This window comes from Choristoneura fumiferana, chromosome Z, assembly GCF_025370935.1.
Source record: "Choristoneura fumiferana chromosome Z, NRCan_CFum_1, whole genome shotgun sequence".
NCBI lineage: Eukaryota > Metazoa > Arthropoda > Insecta > Lepidoptera > Tortricidae > Choristoneura > Choristoneura fumiferana.
Window position 1 is genome coordinate 29,762,378 of NC_133472.1, and position 22,457 is coordinate 29,784,834.

At 37.8% G+C, this 22,457-nt stretch overlaps 1 protein-coding gene across 2 annotated transcripts in view; it reads left to right on the top strand.

The window, feature by feature from the left end:
- The window catches only part of Ack-like (activated Cdc42 kinase-like), a 47,201-nt gene extending 43,133 nt beyond the window's left edge, over window positions 1-4,068 (top strand). For both annotated transcript variants that reach the window (XM_074095916.1, XM_074095922.1), the window contains 2 exons: window positions 1,645-1,757; window positions 3,856-4,068. In XM_074095916.1, coding sequence (XP_073952017.1) covers window positions 1,645-1,757; window positions 3,856-4,047 — 305 coding nt within the window. In that variant the 3' untranslated portion in view covers window positions 4,048-4,068. The remainder of the gene's footprint in view (window positions 1-1,644; window positions 1,758-3,855) is intronic.
- The last annotated feature ends 18,389 nt before the right edge of the window (window positions 4,069-22,457 follow it).

Below are 22,457 nucleotides of genomic sequence, written 5' to 3' on the forward strand. Positions count from 1 at the left end.
GCTAATGGATACAGTAAAGATTATAAGGTTTTTTCATTACGTACGTCTGCGATGACCTTCTGATACTTTTGAGTTAGCCGTAGCTGCGTCATCCGAACATTCACTTTTAAATACTTATTTCGATATTTCACTTTCACTTGCGTCCAACTTTCTAATCGGAGTTGTATACAATTATTCTATGTTATACGCCCCAAATAAGTGAAATCAATTTGTAAATAAATGTCTGACTGTAGCCTTTCGATTTTTATTCATGTGTGCATTTTATTGGAAAACTGAAATCCACGTGTAATGTCACACACGACCATAGAATGAACCAATGAGCGCAATAGAAATGTCATTTTTTGTGCTTACAAGAACCGATGTCACCAATGTTTTGCGCTTATTTGGTATCCGGGTACACGTTTTACTGATATACCAATGAAATCGAATGCTTCTTGAAGCATAATCCTCTGGTGTTGCAGATGTTTATGGGCGGTGGTGATCTCTTACCATCAGGAGACCCACTTGCTCGTTTGCCATCCAGTCGAATAAAAATAAAATCAAGAGATCCATAACTTAGCTTACAGACTGTTGGCACAATACACGTAACAGGGCAGTAATTCGACTTCATACTAGCGCCCGAATCGACGCACGCACACAGGCACACAGCCAAGCGTTAAGCGTCATTTACACAGCCGCTAACCAATCTTCGCAAGACAAAACTACGCAGTGCCACGCCGCGCAGTCCGGTCGCTAGTCGAGTGCTGTGCCGCGCCGCCCGCTCTATTCGCCCCCGTTTCGATTCCGTAACGTGGCTATAAGCGCTCGGTACTAAGTAACTAGGTACTATAATATTTTTCATCTCTCCTGATCGGAAAGTTTAATTTTCATGGGTAGATAGCCGGGTGGAAAATTGTGTTTTCGTCTCTAGGGTGGAAAGTAATTAACATCATTAATTGAGATAACTATATAAAAAAAAGACTAATATCACAACGGGTTCGAACCCAAACTACCTACATTAGCTGTGCATAGGATGCAATGCAACTAGTCCAATCTGCACTTGTTCTAAACATGTGTCCGAAAATATTTCCGTTGCCGCTGCCGCTGCCGCGTTATTATAAGTCTAAGTTAAAGTATCTAAGTATTATAAGTCTGAAAGTTAGTAGGATATATTACAAATTTCACGCTATTGGCGGTATGTATATTCAAAATAAATGTGATATATCCACATTTTCATTCATAAAAAAATACACAGAATTTGCTCACTTACACCATCTGCTGACGCTGTAGTGCCTAGCTGACCGTGACGAACCACCTTAAACAGTAAACCAAACAGTCAGTCAAACCAAACTTAATATTGTCGCATGTTAGCATGGTGCCCGACACGCACTTGGCTGTTGAGCAATTAAATCGAACAGGGCTTCGTTACAGATCAAGCCAGAAAAATAAATGTATGTCGTTTCAGCAAGGTGCTTCACACTTTTTGCTCGCGTGCCATTTCTATTCCTCTTATTATTAGGTCTGTGGTCCGAACGAACGTTATGTGTAAAATTTTGCTTCAAATTGTCACAACGTATTAAAGTTACAGTAGTTATTATAACATATTTTTGTATGGAGATTGCTCGCGTAAGCGGCTTCCTATCGATTAAATATTGTTGGTTTCAGATCACGTGTCCGTAGAGGATTTGCTGGAATTTGCAGATCAGAAGCCTTGCGGGCGGCAGCGCGGGGTGGAATCTGACGAGGTGCGAATTATGAACAAAGTACTTAAACAACAGGTACGTACATGGTACTCTTACTGTTAAGTATTCTACTGCAATATTGTAAACGTAAGTTTGTAAGTTAATTTATTTTTGGTTAAATCGCTGGTAAAGGGTATAGGACGATTTAGGATGAAATTTTGCATAGGTACAAACAATGTAGGTATAGGTATGTATGTATAAACCATGGCCTCAAGATAACATACTTTTTATGTAGGAAAATTTAACTTGACTAAAACGCAAAATGACTATTTAGTATATTTCCTAAATAACTAGTATAACGACTTCAACGCAAAATGCCCAGACAAGGGTAGTTCATTTCGTATAGGTAAAATGTACGTGGTCTAAGTAGCAAATTAGCAATGAGGGCTATCGTTTTTTGTCTTTCTAGATGGCGCCACTGTTGCGTGAGGTTTTTAAGTGTGGCTTTCAAAGTTTGTTATTACGGGCGTGAAAACAAAGTTTAGATTAAATTCATATTTAATACACCTTAAAACTGTACCATAAAAATATCGAGCAACCACAATGTTACGTAGTCCCGTTTTGTTCGGAAAAAAGGGGAGGATAAAAGTTTTCGAAAGACAAAACTGTCTCAAAACACAGACATTCATTAATAATAATAATAATAATAATAAATTCATTTATTTCGGGCAACTTGGCCCATACAATAAATACCTTACAGACTAACATACATATTTATAATCAATATTTAAAACTAATTTGGTGACAAAACGGCGTGACCCCGTTGAGTCACCGTCCCCGACGTCGCATTCATTGCCCCGTAATACATAATTGCCATAATTAATTTCAGGTAATGTAAAATATTCACAAAATTATTCTAATTATAAATAAACTGACGTAGCTCACCCAAAAACTATGCGATTTGACATTTCGGAGACCTCACGCTACACTAGCGCCTCTAGCGGCGAATTTATACGCGATAGCCCTCATTGGCCTTAGTGGCAAGTAGTCTAAAAAGCAACTGGTCGAAGTAGCAAGTGGTCTAAAGATTGAATTCTTTAACTGAAAGTCGACGGAGTTTCACATGCGGAGATCCTATTCCGCGTAGCTGAGGCGCTTCTCGCCTTGACGCAATTCTAACCTAACCTTCGTTTTTAGGTTAGGTTATTATAGCACATGTTTTGTATGACGAGTCGAGTATGGATTCTTTGCGATTGTACATGCAAAAACAAAACACAAAAGTAGGCAACATGCGTCTTTGCCATTTTGCGTTTAGGGTGTTATGCGTTGTTATAGTCGCTTAATTTTAGTTTAAGACGTACCTACCCATTACGCGGTAGTCATATTGCGATGTAGGCAAAACTACAACTAGTCAAATTGTGTTGGTAAACTGTCTGAGACCAACCGGAATTAATAAATGTTTATCGTTGTTACCTGCCTAGTTACCGTTGTTTGCGTGGAATATTTAGTAATAGTAGTGTTGACACTTTTGTCACACACGGAGATGACACATTTTATTGACATATTTTATTAATGAACTAGTCTTTACCCGCGGCTTTACGCGTAAATCATTTGCTTTATCAGTTGTACAGAAACTCCGGGAATTCGCAATTTCTAAAAATTACATTGTGGCTAGCAGTTGAAATTTTGGGATCTAATATGAAATGTGGGAATATCGGGATAAAAAGTAATACTTATATGTACAAACAGACGTCCAGCCAATACATATCAAAAGTCATCTAAATCCGACCAGCCGTTTTAGCGTGTAGAAGTAACAGACATGCACGCATTTATTCACAAACTTTCACGTTTTACACTAATAATAGCTGTTGCCCGCGACTCCGTCTGCATAGGATTCACTTAATGCTATCCCGCGGGTACTTACTATGCATTTTTCCGGGATAAAAAAGAGCCTATGTCCTTCCTCGGGACTCTTATCTTCATACAGAATTTCGTCTAAATCGGTGCAGCGGTTGAAGCGTGAAAAGGTAACAGACAGACAGACAGAGTTATTATTTAGTTATTTGTGCGGGTTATTATTTACTATCACAGCGAATTATTTGCAGACGTAAGTCACTTCCAAAAATTTGTGTACTAAGTATAGAATTATTACCGCATAAATAAAGTGTTACTGAATGATCTTGTTATTGTTTAGGTGACCCCAGAAGAGTGCTTGGAATCATTAGAACTAAGCGATTGGAACGTCCACCGAGCGATCAAGCTGGTGCGAGTCAAGATTGCTGTGGACGGAGCAGCTACATTGGAAGAATGTAGTCAAGAATTAGCAAAAGCTAATGGAGATATTATAAAGGCATCAGCTATACTTGTATTGAGTAAGAAAGAATAGTAGTAAAGTATTTATAAAATTGCCTTGTATTTTTGTTCAATGAGTCCTGCTCCTGTCCTGTATAGCCGTTAGATTCCGATGAGAGTTCGCCTTCAGACAGTTTTGGTCAATAAATCGGTTTCGGCCACTGCTTTGGTTCGTTCAGAAATCGGCCGACAGTATAAATCTGCGGTTCCTATCATAAGTTCGTAGCTCGTTCGTAGATGACCAATTAATTAATTAATTGGCTTTTCAGGATGTCTTAGGATTCAACAAAAAATTTGACTGAACGCCTCTGAACGAAAAACCTTTATTTCGTTGAATTTCTTGATTCAGAATGTAGTCACGGTGTTCTTTAAACATCAATCAATTTGTGAAAACATTTTGACCTCAAAACAATTAACAAGGTTCAGTAAAACTGTCCCAACCATCAGCTGAAATATTCCGAAATAATTGGAACTCTTGTATACCATAATTATAATTCATTAGTGTTAACTGGCGGTTAGGTGTGATGCCGTCTCCATTTGTTTTGTTCGAATAGACGGAGACGGCATCACATTTAACCTGCGGTTAACGCTAATCAATGGATGGTGAAACAGCCCCTAAGAATCGTAGAAACGTGATGCGAGCCACAAATGCAAAGCGCCTGTCTGGTTAAAAAAAGCCATGCATTCATTTTCCTGACTGAGGATCTTTGAGTTAATTCCACAAAAATGTTTTTTGCTTTTCAATGATCGTGGGTACCTACTTCAAAAAGGCTTAGATACATTTCAATAGTGAGTGCCGAGATTTAGTCAAATCTATGAAACCAACAAATATGTGAGCTTTAATAGCAATGATAGGAGACAAAGTTGCGACATGGCTTCTGAAAGGATAATGGACAGTCAAGTGTTAAAATATGAATTTATTCAAAGTTTCAAAAATAAGTTCCACAGACTCTTATTTCGACGCAATAAGGCCGTAGTAACATATTTTTGAGTGATTCGAATAGATACTTATTTTTGCACTTGACTGTACAAATGATAAATTTTCTAGAGTTGGATCAGCTAGTACTGGCAGCAACAATGTAAAGGAAACTTCGTTCTGACAATCCTAAAAATCAGTTGAGTAAGCAGCGAGCTAAATGAAAATTAAATTACGACAAATGTAAAGTTAGTCGTTTACATTCGCACGAACACGTGATGAATAGTGAAAAGGACTAACTAAGAAAATTATTATCTATCCTGAAATATAATAAGTTTCAGTAGACAGTTCAATTGTTTTTTTTAAATACCGGGTGTGGCCTGTAATACGAGCAAAAAATTAAAACGTATATCGTCCTCGTCAAACTGAACAACATTAGTTCAGCGACTTTTAAAAATAATGGAGTCTTTGAATTTTCCTTTTTTCATACAAATTAAATACTGCTATCAATGCACGCCATCCTAGAACACAAGAGACGTCGCCTGTCACGCCACAAACATCAAGCATTTTGGTTTACATTGCTTCTTCGAATTAACTTAAAAGTGTAATAAAAATTAAAAAAAATAATTATTTTTAAAAGTCGCTGAACTAATGTTGTTCAGTTTGACGAGTATGATCTCTATGTTTTAATTATTTAGCGACATCTATGTTGCGTGAAGTTGCGTCGACAGACGTCACATTCTTTCGGAACTAACCGCTCACCCAGACAAGAGATGTCGCTACTAAGCAATCAAATTATGATTGATTTTTTGGAGTCTTTTTGTATTTTGTATTTCAACTCCAAATCTGTTACTTTTACGGGTATCTCGTGAAACCATATCGTAAATACAAACTGAGACATGGATGCACAGAAAAACCAGAAAAAGAGATCAGCACTGGGAATCGAACCCAGGTCCTCAGCATTCCGTGCTGCGTAATATAACCCCTACACCACTGCTGGACAGGAATCTAGACACGATTTTTTCCTATGCATACGTATCTCAGGTTGGTTATTTCTACTATGCTACTTAAGCAGCAGCACTAGCGACATCTATGTTGCGTCGACAGACGTCACATTCTTTCGGAACTAACCTCTCACCCAGACAAGAGATGTCGCTACTAAGCAATCAAATTATTAATAATTATTTGGAATTATTAGTAACGCCTGATTCAATAAATTATTTGGAGTTGAAATAAAAAATACAAAAAGACTTAAAAAAATCAATTATAATTTGATTGCTTAGTAGCGACATCTCTTGTCTGAATGAGCGGTTAGTTCCGAAAGAATGTGACGTCTGTCGACGCAACATAGATGTCGCTAGTGCTGCTGCTTAAGTAGCATAGTAGAAATAAGCAACCTGAGATATGTATATGCATAGGAAAAATTCGTGTCTAGATTCCTGTCCAGCAGTGGTGTGGGAGTTATAGCACGCAACACGGAATGCTGAGGACCTGGGTTCGATTCCCAGTGATGGTCTCTTTTTCTGGTTATTCTGTGCATCCATGTCTCAGTTTGTATTTACGATGTGTTAATTATTTGCTCATATTACAGGCCACACCCGGTATATTCAAACAAAAAGTTTCGGTTACTGGTCCGAGTGCGAAATTTCGAGTTCAGCCGAAAACTCGATTTCGCTCGCAAACACTAACAGTTGTATAATTCGATACCGTGAAGGAAATTGGGATGCACCTAAAAAATAACCTATAGTTTTTATTTTATTTTTGGAAAGAATAGGATATTTTAAGATACTGTTTTCATTGATTTTGAATTTGGATGAGTATTTAATGTTTTATGTTTTTTTTACGAAATACGCTGGATGACGTCACAGTGAGACAGCCACGTTCCATTGCCTAGAAAAATTCAGGTCGTACATAACATAATCTGTGGCATTACAATTTGACAATAATTCAAGCACGGCTTAGGGTCCTAAATGAACTATGACAAATAGTTTTATTTATTTCTCTTCTTTTAGCTTCGATTTCGCTGTTTGTTTAATGGTGTGATAGTAAATAGATATTTTTTATTAAAATCTGTTTTTTAAATTCTTTTGTATTTACTTGTAACGTAGTAATTTAACAATTTAATTTGTAAAAATACATTGGAAATACTCCTATACATTTCGGACTTTACGATAAAGGACAGCTGTTTAAAGCCGGGTGCGCATCATGTGATTAAAGTTCTATCTTTGTCACTCTTTGCTATAATAAGCAGGACAGCAACATTTCAAACTATCAATTTACTTAAGAGTGTAGACCTGCTTTATAACTGCCTTTGTGACGGGACACTGCAGGGGTCGAATGAGGGTCATTAATTAAATTTTGTTTATTTCATTCAGTGTATCACATTTTTGGAATCTGATTTCTGAAAACGCTTCACAAAGCCTATTTCTCCAAATGGTTTTCGATTAATTATATGTTGTCAAAAATTGGGACATCCCAATTACTCCATAACTACTACCTATACCTACTTTGTACATAGCCGGGTCGCAACAGCTAGGAATACCGAGAATTGGGTCAATGAAAGTGGATCACGTTCGCGGTCCACCTACTAATCCCATCTAGCAGAAATACGGGTTCACGAGTGAACAAAACTTTGATTACGAATTTCAAATAATTACAATGGAAGTAACTACAACAATGGGGAATGTCTGAAAAATTTAGAAACGCTTGAAACTTTTTTTATCGATAGGAATAACTTTTCTAATTAACAAAAAAAAATACAGATTTTTAAGTAGCATCAATTACTTAATTTAAAAAAACGAGTTATTTACCGCCAAATTACGACAGTCCGGTCGTTAACGGGATGTTCGATAGTCCAGAATTAAAAAGAATTTGTGTCTTTGACTCGATCGTTTTGACAGGTGACACTCTACCGGCTCGGATAATACCGACCCTGATTTTCATCTACACAGCTATAGAAGCTCATGCCAGTTTCTATGGACGTATACATGAAAAACAGGGTCGGTATTTTCATATTCGTCGGTATTTATATAGTTAGAATTATTCGGCCCGGTAAAGAGTGTCATCTGTCAAAACGATCGATTCAAAGACACATACAGTACGATTACTTGGAGTTAACACTTGACAGATGGGCGTGCCTTTAGTCAATTTTCAACTTTGACGTAATACAAATAAAATAGTTTTTACATAATCTGTAAACGGGGGTAGCGGTATACTAAAAATAGCTTTATTTGTATGACGTCAAAGTTGAAAATTGACTGAAGGCACGCCCATCTGTCAAGTGTTAACTCGAATTAATCAAACTGTAAGTTCATTTTTAATGTTTTTTAATCTGGACTATGGAACAACCCGTAACCGACCGGACTGTCGTAATTTGGCGGTAAAGAAAACTCTTTCATTTTTTAAAATTAATTGATGCTAGGTATCATCTAGCTAATACTTTTAAATGAGCAATTCTTGTATAATAATATTAAGTATATAAATATATATATTTCGGGGATCTCGGAAACTGCTCCAACGGTTTCGATGAAATTTGGTAAGTATGTGGGGTTTTTCGGGGATGACAAATCGATCTAGCTTTGGATTATCTCTGGGAAAACGCTTATTATCGAGTTTTAGCCCGAGCAAAGCTTGGTCGCCCAGGTACTATTAATTAAGCTTGAAGGATACCTGTCCAACACTGGACGTCCTACTACTGATATAATGATGATATATTTATTTGTAAGGTTGTTTTTAACCCCCGACGCAAAAAGCCCGGGTGTTATATAATTTGATAGCTATGTGTGTCTGTGTGTGTGTGTCTGTCTGTCTGTCGGTGGCACCGTAGCTCTTAAACAGTTGGACCGATTTGAATGCGGTTTTTTCATTATTTGAAAGCAGGTTTTCTAGCGATGGTTCTTAGACATGTTTTATCAAAATCGGTTCAGCCGTTTCAAGATCATCAGCTTTTGTTCGCTGCGGTAGGAATCTTAAACGCATAATTTGTATTTACTTTACTTTCAAACATATTTGGGACCTACAATTTGAAACACCCATTATGTGTGCTAAGTATATATATATATATATATATATATATATATATATATATATATATAATTAAGCAAGATTATGGAATTCTCCGCCTGATGCAGCAGCCAGGATATCCAGAACACTAGTAGGTACACTAGTGTTCTGGATTACTGGTTATCTTGATAACACCATAGCAGATATATCGTGTTTGGATTCGTTTTGATCAGTATTTGATTCTACATACCATGCAATGGTGGCAACACGACGAGCTGATGCTGAAGCCAGGGCCAGGATATCCAACACGTACACTTTTAAAAAATAATATAAGTAACAAAGTTTAAAAAACAAGAAACAAGAACTTAAATTGAAAATTGTAAAACCCCCGGCACAAAAAAACACCAGCAAAAATAAAAAAACGCCCGAAAAAAAAACGCCAACATAAAATGCCGCCAAAAAGACAACTAAAAAGTAAAAAAAATATGCAAAATAATGCTAGTTACTACATTCTCATGACAAAATACTAACGCATTACTTATTATTACGACGTTTTTATGGATGTTGTTAGTTAAAAAGTAACGATGGTTACTTACCACATTTTTGCTTTCCCAAAAATAGATTTGTTTGTTTTCATCGTTCAATACATTTACTTGCGTCATTTACTACGTTTTAATGGATTGTAAAATTTGTTGCCAATTTGTTTTATTTTATTTTATAGGGCGTTTTTTTGTGTCGGGGTTTTTAAATTTTAAATTTAAGGTCTTTATTAGATTTATAATGGTAAAATCCTTTGTTAACGTTCTTTAACGACATATGTACAGTCAAGTGTAAAAATATGAACTTATTCAAAGTTTCAAAAATAAGTACCATAGACTCTTATTCCGACGCAATTAGGCCGTAATATTTTTAACCCCCGACGCAAAAAGGCGTGCTATAATATAAGTTTGACCGCTATGTGTGTCTGTCTGTTTGTCTGTCTGTGGCACCGTAGCTCTTAAACGGGTGGAACGATTTGAATGCGGTTTTTTGATTTGAAAGCAAGTTTTCTAGCGATGGTTCTTAAACATGTTTCATCAAAATCGGTTCAGCCGTTTTTGAGATATTGAACTTTGAAGTGGCAAAGTCGGGGTTTTCCTTCCAACTTTTTGTTGGTTATCCTACCCTTAGGGTTGGAATATTTTTTCCAAATTTATATGGGACCAACTTTAGGGTATTTTGCAAGCAGCGCGCGTAACAGTACAAATGAAATTATGTATAATTGTTACAGAAATAATATGTATTAAAGGTATAACCTAACCAACAACAAGTTGGAAAACCCCCGACTTTGTCAGTTCAAAGTTCAATATCCCAAAAACGGCTAAACCGATTTTGATGAAACATGTCTAAGAACCATCGCTATAAAACCTAATTTCAAATAAAAATGACAGCATTCGAATCGGTCCACCCGTTTAAGCGCTACGGTGCCACAGACACACAGCGGTCAAACTTATAACACCCCTCTTTTGGCGTCGGTGGTAAAAATAAATCATTAAGTGGTTCAAATAGATACTTATTTTTGCACTTGACTGTACACACGTCTATTTTTTAATGATGTATAAACCGTGTGAATACTTCTTAAATTCATTTTACTTACTTATATATAATTTACCTGGTGTCAGCCATTAAAATTAATGATTAAGTATTGTTAGTAATACCTATTAATCACTCTATTACTATTATTGCTCGCTTCCTTAACTAAATAGGTCATGGAATTGTTTTAGCTACTTATTGACAATTCTATCAGTTTATTAAATCCAACTGCTGGATTTCCATTGCCAATTTACTTGTTAATCCGCTTTTCGAACGAGTTTTATTATTCAATCTTACGAGTAGAAGACATTTCACTATAAACAGTAATAGAAAAATGTCTACTGACTTTCCATCGCCATATCTCAACTAGACACCCAAAACGAGCCCCGCGATCACAACTACGTAGGCAATTCAATTGGGTTGTCGCAACACTGCACACAAGCATAGGTGGTTTTGACAATGTTGCCTAACCGTACGCTGAACCATAATAAAGTGATCCGCCGAACTTTGTACACTTCCTCTTGTAATGCCCTCCAGCCTCTATATTTCGGGGATCTGAGAAGGTCGTCTCTATTGGTAGAGCGACGCAACGCCTAACGCAAAATAAACACACACATGTGCACAATTTTTATGCAACGCGTCGGATCTGTTTTATTGTGTGTGTGTTCCTTTGTTAATTTCTAGATCAGGGCCCAATAATTTAGAAACTGGTGTTTCTTGGAAGTTTATTATACTACATATATCTTTAACATTTTGCTGTTTTAGTTAACCTCAGCAAACTGCATTATAGATATTTATGAACGGGACTAAATTTTAGGGCTGTGGCATACTAGTTCCTAGTTGATATTAGATCTGTAAAAAGGAATGTACCCAACAGAGAGTCTGTAAGTCTAAGATTGCGCGGACACTGGCTTTTTGAAATCATAGTAGGTATACATACATAGCACCTACCTGTAAAGAAGGTTAATTTCCTAGCAAAGTCAATACTAAACAAACCTGCAACGTGAGTGCGTGCCAGAACTTCTAAGCGCTCAAGTACTCGCTTAAATGTATCTAAAGTCTATACCTAAGTTTTCAGATTAGCATCTATCAAGTAAGTCCATATAAACCTATATTAATACTATACCTACATTAAATAAGGCAAAAGTACGCAAGCGCATGCGTGAGTTTTCGACCTAGATTTCGGACGTGGCAACGTCTACATGCAAGTGTTTGTAGGGCTCTTGTTTGTGTGTGTTTGGCACGTAGGACGTCTCTCGACCTAGATTGGCATTAGGGAACATTTGATATCAAAAGTGACAATACATATAATGGAAATACAGTATGACCATTATTACACATGTTATTTGACTTGTGAGTGTACTTATGCGGAAATGCTGAAGGAGACTATATCGAGTCGATTTTCTCGTATGTACATATTTTCAGCTCTTTATCCTACTTTATATTATGTTAGTTTTAATACTGTACAGATTGTACATAAGTAGATACGTTTACGTAAGTCTTCTGTTATGTATGACACGCGTCATAATGTAGGTACCATACTCACCTACTAACTGCAATAGACTGCTTAACATATTATTAGGTTACATTGATAAAGATGAACAGGTAATCATAACAGCACCAACTGGATCACCAACTTTCTTGTAAGTTCGGTTTGTACGCATCGAATGGACAAAAGGGTCCCTTACAAATTTATAGGTACTAAACAATGGTTACAGAATATCACATTTTCAGAAGAGTTCCTGGTTACATACACAATAATGTAAGATATCCACTTTCTTGCTTCAGTAGATACTTATAGTATTTTTCAAAAAGTACCTAAGCTACTAGTGAATTTTTACTTTACCGTATTATAACTATTGGTAATTTTACGTGCACGTTTAATAAGCTCTCATGGAATTTTAAGTAGTAGCTATTTTTTTATATATGATCATGAACTCTTCATTGCTTTGAAGCTTGCAAATGAACTTTCTTATTATTTATGCATCCCCGGCCAGCTCCGCACCACAATACTTACCTACCAACCTTTAAGTTTCCAACGCGTTTACAATGACACCAGCCAGACAGGGTTTATATATTCGCTTTATATCACGAATCCCGTTCATAAACAAATAATGTCGTTAAGACAATTTTGATTCCAGTAAAACGGGTTTACAGAGCTATAGAAGGGCATAATACCGGCGACTGATTCACTGATTTCTAGATTATAATAATGCATTTAACGGTGAAATAACGCCTCACAGACGTAAATTATATTATGCATTTTTTTAATCGGTTGCTCGGATTTGAGTGCGAGGTGCGAGTCATGTCGGCAAATGTGTGGTCATCCATCAGGTAGGGCAGTAAAAGTCGCATGCGACGCGGCCATTTGAAGTGTTTTTGAAAAAAATAATCCTTGGATTGGCTTAGTTAGGTTTAGGCTGTTACCTAGAATCGAAAAAACTTTCATACAGCGAGCGAGATATCAATTTATTACGTTTGATTAATTACAGCTATGTGTTATGGACCAAGTGATTAATAAGGGCATTATGTATAGAGCCCGGGCATTATGAATAATGAATGACAAGCTATACCGGGCAAAGTGATAATTATTATCTAAACTTCATTATTTATCACATTGTTTCGGGCATTATGCATATTGCTAGGTATATGTATGCTACACATGTGCAATAATATGTCTTGTAATTAAGTCATTAATTTAGAAACAAAGCTCATAAATATGTATACTTAACTTACTTCATTAGTCAACATGACAATCCTTCATTCATTTTTTTTAAATTGAAACGGGCAACGTACAAATTTTTCACATTAGCCCATAGGGCAAAACATTAACTAACCAGAAAAAAAATTACATCTCACAATTGATAATAACTAATTCCTTGTCGCATCAGCCAACCTGAAAAGCATTAACGCCATGTCTGAGGCCGGCTGAGCTAAAATAACCACAAACATACCCGTGTCATACTTGCTCAGGTTGGCTGCTGCACCCAACGCCTCCCTCGCAGCACGATTCCCAACACATTCCACTAATAAATGTTGGACATCTTCGGTCGTAGCGCATAATTCACAATTTGGTGAATCACTTTTTTTCATCAGATGTAAAAACTTATTAAGAGGAACATGTCCGGTTCGCAGTCTGTGTGCTGTTACAATGCTAATCCTACTTAAACTAATATTTTGAAACCAAGGTACGCGTGGAGGTTCACTCTGAATGCACTTATACCAAATACCCTTTTCTCGTGAACGTTCACCAAAATACTCTTTCCAAATTTCATGGCATTTAATTTTGAATTTATTCGTCGCCTCTAAATAAAATGGTAGTAGGTATATAAATTTCGTGACCTCCCACGATTCCTTTTTTAGCCAAATGATCTGCTTCCTCGTTACCTCGCAATCCAATGTGTGCAGGCACCCATTGAAATCGCAAATTAATATCATTCAATTGTAAACGGATAACTTTATCTAAAATTTCATAAGCTACAGGTACACCTCTGTACCCTGAAACACTACGAGCTAAATGTAACGCACTTTTACTATCTGTGTATATTACAGCCTTCCTAATACCTCCTTCATTCATGATTTATAATACATTGTGTCTTAAGGGCGGTAAATAAGGAATTACGAACGAGAGTCTATTAGAAGCCCGAAGTCGAAGACTGAGGGCTTTAATGAGTCGATGTTCGTAATTCTAGTACCGCCCGTGCTACATACAATGTTTTTCATCACATTTGCAAGTAAAATTTTATATTTGTAAAAGAAAAAATAAATTTGGCGATACCTTAGGCTGTGCTCTTGGCAACGTCGCCCTCTACCTCCCTCGGCATGCGCCGCAACGTGCGTGTGCATGTGGTGGTCCATGTGGTCCTGCAGCAGCGCGCGCAGCGCCATCAGTACGGGCACTGACTCATTTACCGACCTTATGCTTCATGGCAAGAAAATGTGTACGCGCAATGACTCATTTACCGACCACGGGTTTCATGACAAGCACATTAAGGTCGAGGGTTTTATTAGGGGGGTTGCAACTAAGATAGCCTGCATGTTACGACACTGTTTACGAGCAAGTGTGATGAAAACAATTATAACTAAACCGCATGTTGAAGTGGCCAGTCACTTAATTCTAAAAAGTCTTTACGTAATACCAACATTAACCAGTCACTGGCCATTCCATTACCTAACAAGTGCAGAATATTTTGAAAAGATAATTTTTAGGCTTGAAGGCAATCTGAGTGAAACTCAGGATGGAGGGTGTACTGCCAAAGTTACAAAAATATGTTTAATGTTAAGTGCATAAAGTCGTGTAACATATTTTTGTTACTTTGGCCGTGTCTTTGCACTTGAATATACCATAACAAATATAAAAAAAATCGGTCAAGTGCGAGTGCGAGCGACTCGCGCATGAAGGGTTCCGCACCTCCGTACAATGTTTTAAAAACAAATAGTTCAGTAATAATTTTTTGTAAAAAAATTAGTCGTCAAGATGCATCAATAAATGAGACCAAAATCGATGCGGTCGTGTCGTTTTATTACAGAGTTCCTATGGCCAACATCTAACTTCATCATCAGATCAGCTCTACGTCATAATAATATTGCATTGTCATCGGATTTATACATGCATGCAAAATTTCAGCTCAATCGGTTGAAGATATCCTCTTCAAATTTAAGTTGAAATATTTAATATTTTATTTAAATTATTGAATTCCACCTGAACAAACATCATCATCATCCCAGCCTATATACGTCCCACTGCTGGGCACAGGCCTCCTCTCAGAACAAGAGGGCTTGGGCCATAGTTCCCACGCGGGCCCAGTGCGGATTGGTAACTTCTGAACAAACATAATTAGTTACATTACATTACAAGTTAATAAAAACATATCACCAAAATGTAAGCACTAGGTGCAAGTATTTTGAATAAAGAACAATTTTAAATTCTCATCCTCTTTGGCTGTCGCCCTGTCGGAGGCTGAATAGCGCTTTCGACTCTTGCCATGCGCCTAAAAAAATAGTGGCTGAATGCGTTAATTCGGCCGAACGGAGCGTTTTTATTATGAATTAGTGAAAAAATCTTAACCTGATTTTAAATTTTGACCTTGTAAATAAATAGTGCTACTTAGTATGAATTATAACGGACATTTTTTACTGTAAAAAACAGTGGTAAAAACATTAAATAAAGCGGCTGTGAGTGCTTTATTGAAGTTGGCTTTTGTGAAGTGTGTGTAGTGTGTGTCGGAGGTTTGTGGATCATAAATTGTTAGATATTTAGTCTTAATGCTGCACAAAAAAATAAACCACGGTCTTAGAGACAATTATTATAATTATCGAAGGTTTTATAAAAAAGCACTAATAAAATCGCAAATTAATAAGTAGTTAAACATTAAACAACATAGGGTCACGGGCGTTGCCCCTAGCAACTGACGGCCGTCATCTTGGCAGCCTATCAATCAAAAACCGCTGAATGAAACACGTTTCTTGTATGACGACTCCCTTTAATTTGTAACTTTATTTTATTTTTAGTATTTGTTGTTGTCGCGGCCACTGTAATACATAATCTGTGAAACTATTACGGCTCAAGAGATAGAGCCCTGTGACAGATGGACAGACAGACAGACAGCGGAGTCCCAGTAACAGGGTTCCGTTGGCACCCTTTGGGTACGAAACCCTAAAAACTATACCGAATAATGTACTCAAAATGTACTATTTAGTACCTATTTACTTTAAAAAAATTGTACCACTCCGTACATGAAGTTATTACAATACAAATATAGTAATGAGTACACCCTCCATCCTGAGTCAGGATGGAGGTACATATGTACATATTTTTGCAACTATGTCAACAGTGGTGTTCAGGCAGCTCTTCCTAGTGGTGTATGGCGGCGTCGTGCCAATGTCGTTATAATTTTAATTTTGATTCGTCATCATATATCTACGTTGTCGCATTTATTGTAAATGGCAATTGCATCTCTTTTTCTTGGCCGCACGACAGTCGCTGTTGGGCACCGTTGTGCTTTAAAAAAAATTGACCCGTAACGTGAAAGTTATACAGTACAAATATAGTAATGAGTAACTAACCCTCATGCGAGTAGGTGGAGTTTATTGCTTCGGCTCATGGTTGCCAACTGATGTGAATCTTTATTTCATTCTTAGCTTAAATCTAACAGGTCTCTTTAAGTGTAACAGTTGACTTATACGAATTGTGTACCGTGTAGCATAGCGATCATAAGTTTCGAGCAGATGTGTATGCATACGTGGGATTGATATTAGGATGATTCTAATTATGTGCAGTTTGTCCTGCGACTTGTCTTTTTGATTAACAATACTTGCATACTACCTTTACAACTTGGACTGTACCTAAGCGGAAAAGAACAGTTCAAATCGCCTCTTAAAGTGCGGGATAATGTCGTAATAATTTAGTTATATCCTAAGGTCCGTACATGAAGGACAGCATGTTGAACTGGCACGCCAGGCTGAAAAGGGAGTTCGAGGCAGTTCCCGTGCAGTACTTGGTCAAACGCTCGCCCGGCTGCAACCGGCTGCACGGTCGTAATGCAGTTGGAACGACTGCACTGTACAACTGCATTGTAACAGCAATGCCCCCTCATGGCATTTTTATGGCAGTCCGTTTGCAGTTTTTTTAATTGCATTAATGACCGTGCAGCCAACTTGACAGTTGGTTTGCGGTTGATAGGAATAAACGGCAATTGCATAGGATTTGCACATTCGTTTGTGAAGTGTTATGCAGGTTGCATTTCACTGCATTATATTTGCAGCTGCGTTGCATACAATATGTCTGTTGTACGGCCCGTAAAAAAACTGATGTGATAAAATTAGGACTGTCTTAAATTGACTTTTTATAATTCAAATTTAGAGCATTAATTGAGTGATTTAATACTTGCTTACTTTTATGTACCCATTAGATGTCCGAATATTGGATCAAAGGCCTCCCTCTTCCTGCCGCAGCTCTTTCCCTAGGTCATTACGAAAAAACAAGTATATCAAGGAGTGAGGAGGTGACCCCCGTTCCGTTCCGGGTCGTACTTGGTCAGCGGGTCCTCGTTGCCATAAACGGGGGCAATGCAGCTGGGGAATGGGTACGTTTGGGCCAAAGTACGATCGGCGGGTAGGCAGTAGTTTTATTTACTTTATTATATAAGTATTTAATTCCTTTTTTTTGCAGTTTTTTTTGCTGTCTGTCTGTACCGGCCCTAAAAAAACTGCTGTGAGAAAACGAGGACTGTACTTAATTGACTTTTTATAATCAATTTAGAGCATTATTTAGTGATTAGATTACTGTGCTTACTTTATGTAGCCAATTAGATGTCCCAATATTGGACAAAGGCCTCCTCTTTCCTCCGCTACTCTTCCCTAGGTCATTACGAAAAAACCAAGTACTCAAGGAGGTGAGGAGGTGACCCCCGTTCCGTTCCGGGTCGTACTTGGTCCAGCGGGTCTCGTTGGCCATACAACGGGGCAATGCCGCTGGGGTAATGGGTACGTTTGGGCCAAGTACGCTACGGAACCCTAAAAAGTGAAGTCAGCAAAAAAAAAGTTTATATTGAAAATTAAAGTATTAACGAGTACTTAAGGTAGGTACCTAAGTAATTGTTCACAGGGCAGGACACGGAATAATTATTCCGTGGGGCGCACGTGCCTCGAGATATGCACCAAGTCGAATCGAGTCGGTGAAATTGTTTTAATTATTCAGTTAAACTAGTTGCAGTGCCCTATTTCAATACTGTAACCCAGTGGCGACCCAGTTCTCAAGCCGTGTGGGATCCTCGAATAATCCATTTACAGCGGTAAGTACTTCGATGAAAAAGCATGCAGCGGTGTGGGTCTGCCGCCGATGCACATGTAGGGCACCTAGTTTCCCGGCCTCAGCGGAGCCCCATCCTCGGCGGCGCCCGTGCCCCCGCGACCTATTTATTTCCTGCTTTACGTAAGCAAGCCGCACTGGTGCGGCCGCTGCCCCTGCCCGATCCGTCCTCGGGTGAAACGTTTGTTCAATATCTTTGTGCGTTGCTCAGTTGCCTTTTTCGATTAGCTCAGTCAAGTACTTATTCATTTACGCTTCTATACCTATCTATGGTTACCGGCGAGCAAGCTAACGAATGACTTTCATAAAACTTTGTATGGGCAGTTTTCCGTTATTTTCGTTCGTTTTGAAGGGAAACCGTTTAGGATTAGATTTTTAGAAAAATATGGCTCTGTCCATTGGAGAACAATTTTGCCAGTGTCTAGTAGGTTTTGCCGTTGTACGGTAAAAAAATTCTACAAAATGAAATATAATGGTGGATGAACGATGACAGCGCGAATCCAGGGGAACCGTTGGTTGGTTTTTTAGAAAAATATGGCTCTGTCCATTGGAGGACAATTTTGCCAGTGTCTAGTAGGTTTTGCCGTTGTATGTACGGTAATAAAAATCTATAAAACGAAATATGAGAGGTAATGGTGGATGAACGATGACAGCGCGAATCTCATCGCGTATTTTCAGGGAAACCGTTATTATTACTATTTTTGCGTCACTGCAAAAAAATTTACAACTCAGTTTTTAAACCAGAAAGCAGGTAGAGACATAGAATAGACATAACTTTATGCGGACATCAAACTTAATAATAATACACAATTTACAGAAAAGAAAAACATTTGATGATTTGATTTGTTTATTTATTGAGCTGCATTATTAATATCCTTGATATACCGCAAATATACATATTCTAACAGTCTGCTTTTTACCATCTAATTGTATTGTCATGTTGCGTAGTAGATATAATTTTGCCCAACGTACAAGTACTAGGAAGTGTATTATTTTATTGTAGAGTTTGAGCAGACAAGTCACTTAATAACAGTTACAGTCATAACATACAGGTAATAGCGGTGAGTGCGCACCGTGCAGCAGCGCTGTTAATGTGCTTGCATAGCCTAGCTATACGTTGATATAATCATACTTGAAGGGCCTTTATTGGGTTGTTACGTTCCATTTGTGGTTACGTCGTTCCGCGCGTGAGTTGGGTCCGCGGGGCGAAGGGCTCGGGGGGGGTGGGCGCTCTGCCGCGCATACGTATAGACCACAATGCGGCAGCGAACTGCGTCGACGTGAGCCCGTGCGCCAGCGTACTAGCCGCCGCAGCCGTCATAAATATACAAAAGATGGTGGCTGTAACCGTCAGACCGTCACCGACCAAAGCACAGTAGCAGGCTCCGACTTCCAGGTGAGTCCCGCTGCGCGCTAACTGTTTATATTTTAACTTGGCGATTTCCTATTTTTTTGCTGGCGACATTTCCCTGGCGCGGGTTATCGCGGCCTTATCAGCCGCTCTCGTACCTAGCCTTCGCCTGAACGACGCATGAAACGCACGCACGGCATCATTCAACTGTTACCCGACGTGTTCAGACAGTGCCAAAATTAGGATAATTTTGTCCGTCTTTCAATTCATGTAATTTACCATCCCAACGAGGTCGACACGACTTGCTGCGTTTCTTGTGTGAACTCAGTTTTTATTACATACCCATTAACGTGTCCTTTGTTCGATATTTCAATCGATATGGTTTAAATCTTTCACTGAACCTGTGAGGCGGCAGGAGCGTTTCAATTAGCGATGTACCTACATGTGAACATGTATGTACTTATGTGCTGTGTAGATCCACTATATATAGATAATTCAACTCTATCAAGGAAACAGATTTGTCTATACATAGATAACGAGGTTATGTGAGTCAGTAACTACGTCGTAATTATCGTACAGTTATAAGAACTGGAAATCTTCCACTTTTGTGCAAAAGTAGGTACGTACCAATATTGCGTGACTACTATGCACGTCCTTTTCCTGTGGAGTTTTCCCTTGGTTTAAGTAACTACATGCATATTTCTCTTAAACTCAATCATTGACACGTGGAGTGGAGACACTGACAATAAAATTGTTGCTCCAAATTAATCCGGGTTTGTAGTCAGGTCGTGTGTCGTCAAAGCCAATAATGTGTTTGTTATAAATGAGCAATTATTGTACCCGTATCTTAACTAATATTACAAATGCGAAAGTAAGTTTGTCTGTTTCGCTTTTATATTTTAACTACTGAACCGATTACCATGAAATTTTGCATTCATCACCAGATTAAATAATGGTAAAGGTATATTTTATCCCAAGAAAATGTGGTACCTATCATTATTTACTTATATTTGTAAATGTAAAATATATTATATGTTGTGGACCAAGTCATAAATCGGTCATTTGTCATAATGTCCGGGCATTAAGAAAAATTACCAATATGAAGTAGCAATTTGATAGAAACTATTCAACCTACTTGTAAAATACTTATTTCAATTTTTTTAATACTATGCAAAAAGCCTCATTTTTGGGTCATTATAGTAAAATTGTACAATAAACGTATCATCATCATCATCCCAGCCTATATACGTCCCTGGGTCTGCTGGGCACAGGCCTCCTCTCAGAACAAGAGGGCTTGGGCCTTAGTTCCCACGCGGGCCCAGTGCGGATTGGGAACTTCGCACGCACCATTGAATCGGTTCGCAGGTTCGTGCAGGTTTCCTCACGATGTTTTCCTTGAACGCAAAGCTTGTGGTAAATTTCAAATGTAATTCCGCACATGAATTTCGTTAAACTCAGAGGTGCGAGCTGGGGTTTGAACCCACGACCCTCTGCTTGAGAGGTGATAGTTCAAACCAACTAGGCCACCACTGCTTTTTTTAAACGTATAATTTATTATAAATGTTCTTCTTCTTCTTAACAGGGTAATTACATTCCCTGAATATGGCAACCGGTATTATAAATGTTATTAAACCTTTAAATCTGATTTTATTAGGATTTCTATTACATAAACATAGATTAGTTGCAAATTCATTAAAATTGACAAATAATTATTCCAACTCTAAGAGAAATATTTCGTTGTCATGTAATTTATTATCGATATATTTTTAATACTATAAATTTAATTTAAGATTGTAATCAACACATTTGATCCTATGTCGCGCTTTTTTCGTGTTGAAGTGGCAGTGACAGATCGAAGTCTGTCGTCAGCATTTAAAAAAAATAATAATTAAAAAGTTACTTTGTCTCACGCAGGGAGCAAAATGCGATTTTGTTCACTGATTTTTAATAGCAAAACCTGCCTGTTTGAGGTGCTGATGCTGAGGTGAAAAGAATATTGGCATTATGCTTAGATATTGGTTATCAAATCAGTTTAAAGAAATTACTAGTACAGTCACCAGCACCAATATGTGACACAACAAGCGCGCATAAATATCTGATACGACCTTATTTCTAGGGCCGGAAGGACGTGTCAGATATTTTTGCACGCTCAACTGTGGCAGATATTAATGCTGGTGACTGTACATTGCTGCTTGGACAACAGAAACTTGCAACAAACAACACACGACTACCTAACTTCAAAATACTTCAAATGTTGTTCTTACAGTTAAGACACGGTTAATATTTACAGCACGTCTTGCATAGACACAACATACATGCCAATGTCTTATAAACAACTGTTGTTTAGTATTATCAATGCATAAAATCATAGCGCTGCAATCAAATTGTTTTTACAACTTCGCGTCGTCGTCATAACGTCTGACAAAATATTAATCTTGTATTCTACAGTCCGTGTCTTCTAGTAGACATAAGTATATCGTTCAATATGGCAGTGATGCATTTCGAATTATCATGACATGGTAAGTTGCAACATGATTACAAAAAAACTGTCTATCACCATTACATTCAACCAAACGATCAACTGTTAAAAAAAAACGAAAGACTCTTATATACCGCTGTGTAAAAACTAAATATATTTACCGGCATAACAAGTATAACGCAACATAACAAATAAATAATCAACCAGAATTCCTTCATTCCAAGTCACAGTTCGCATAATGCACATTCACACAAAATTTCCGTCAAATTTTGTGTGAATGTGCATTATGCGAACTGTGACTCCTAATTTCATTC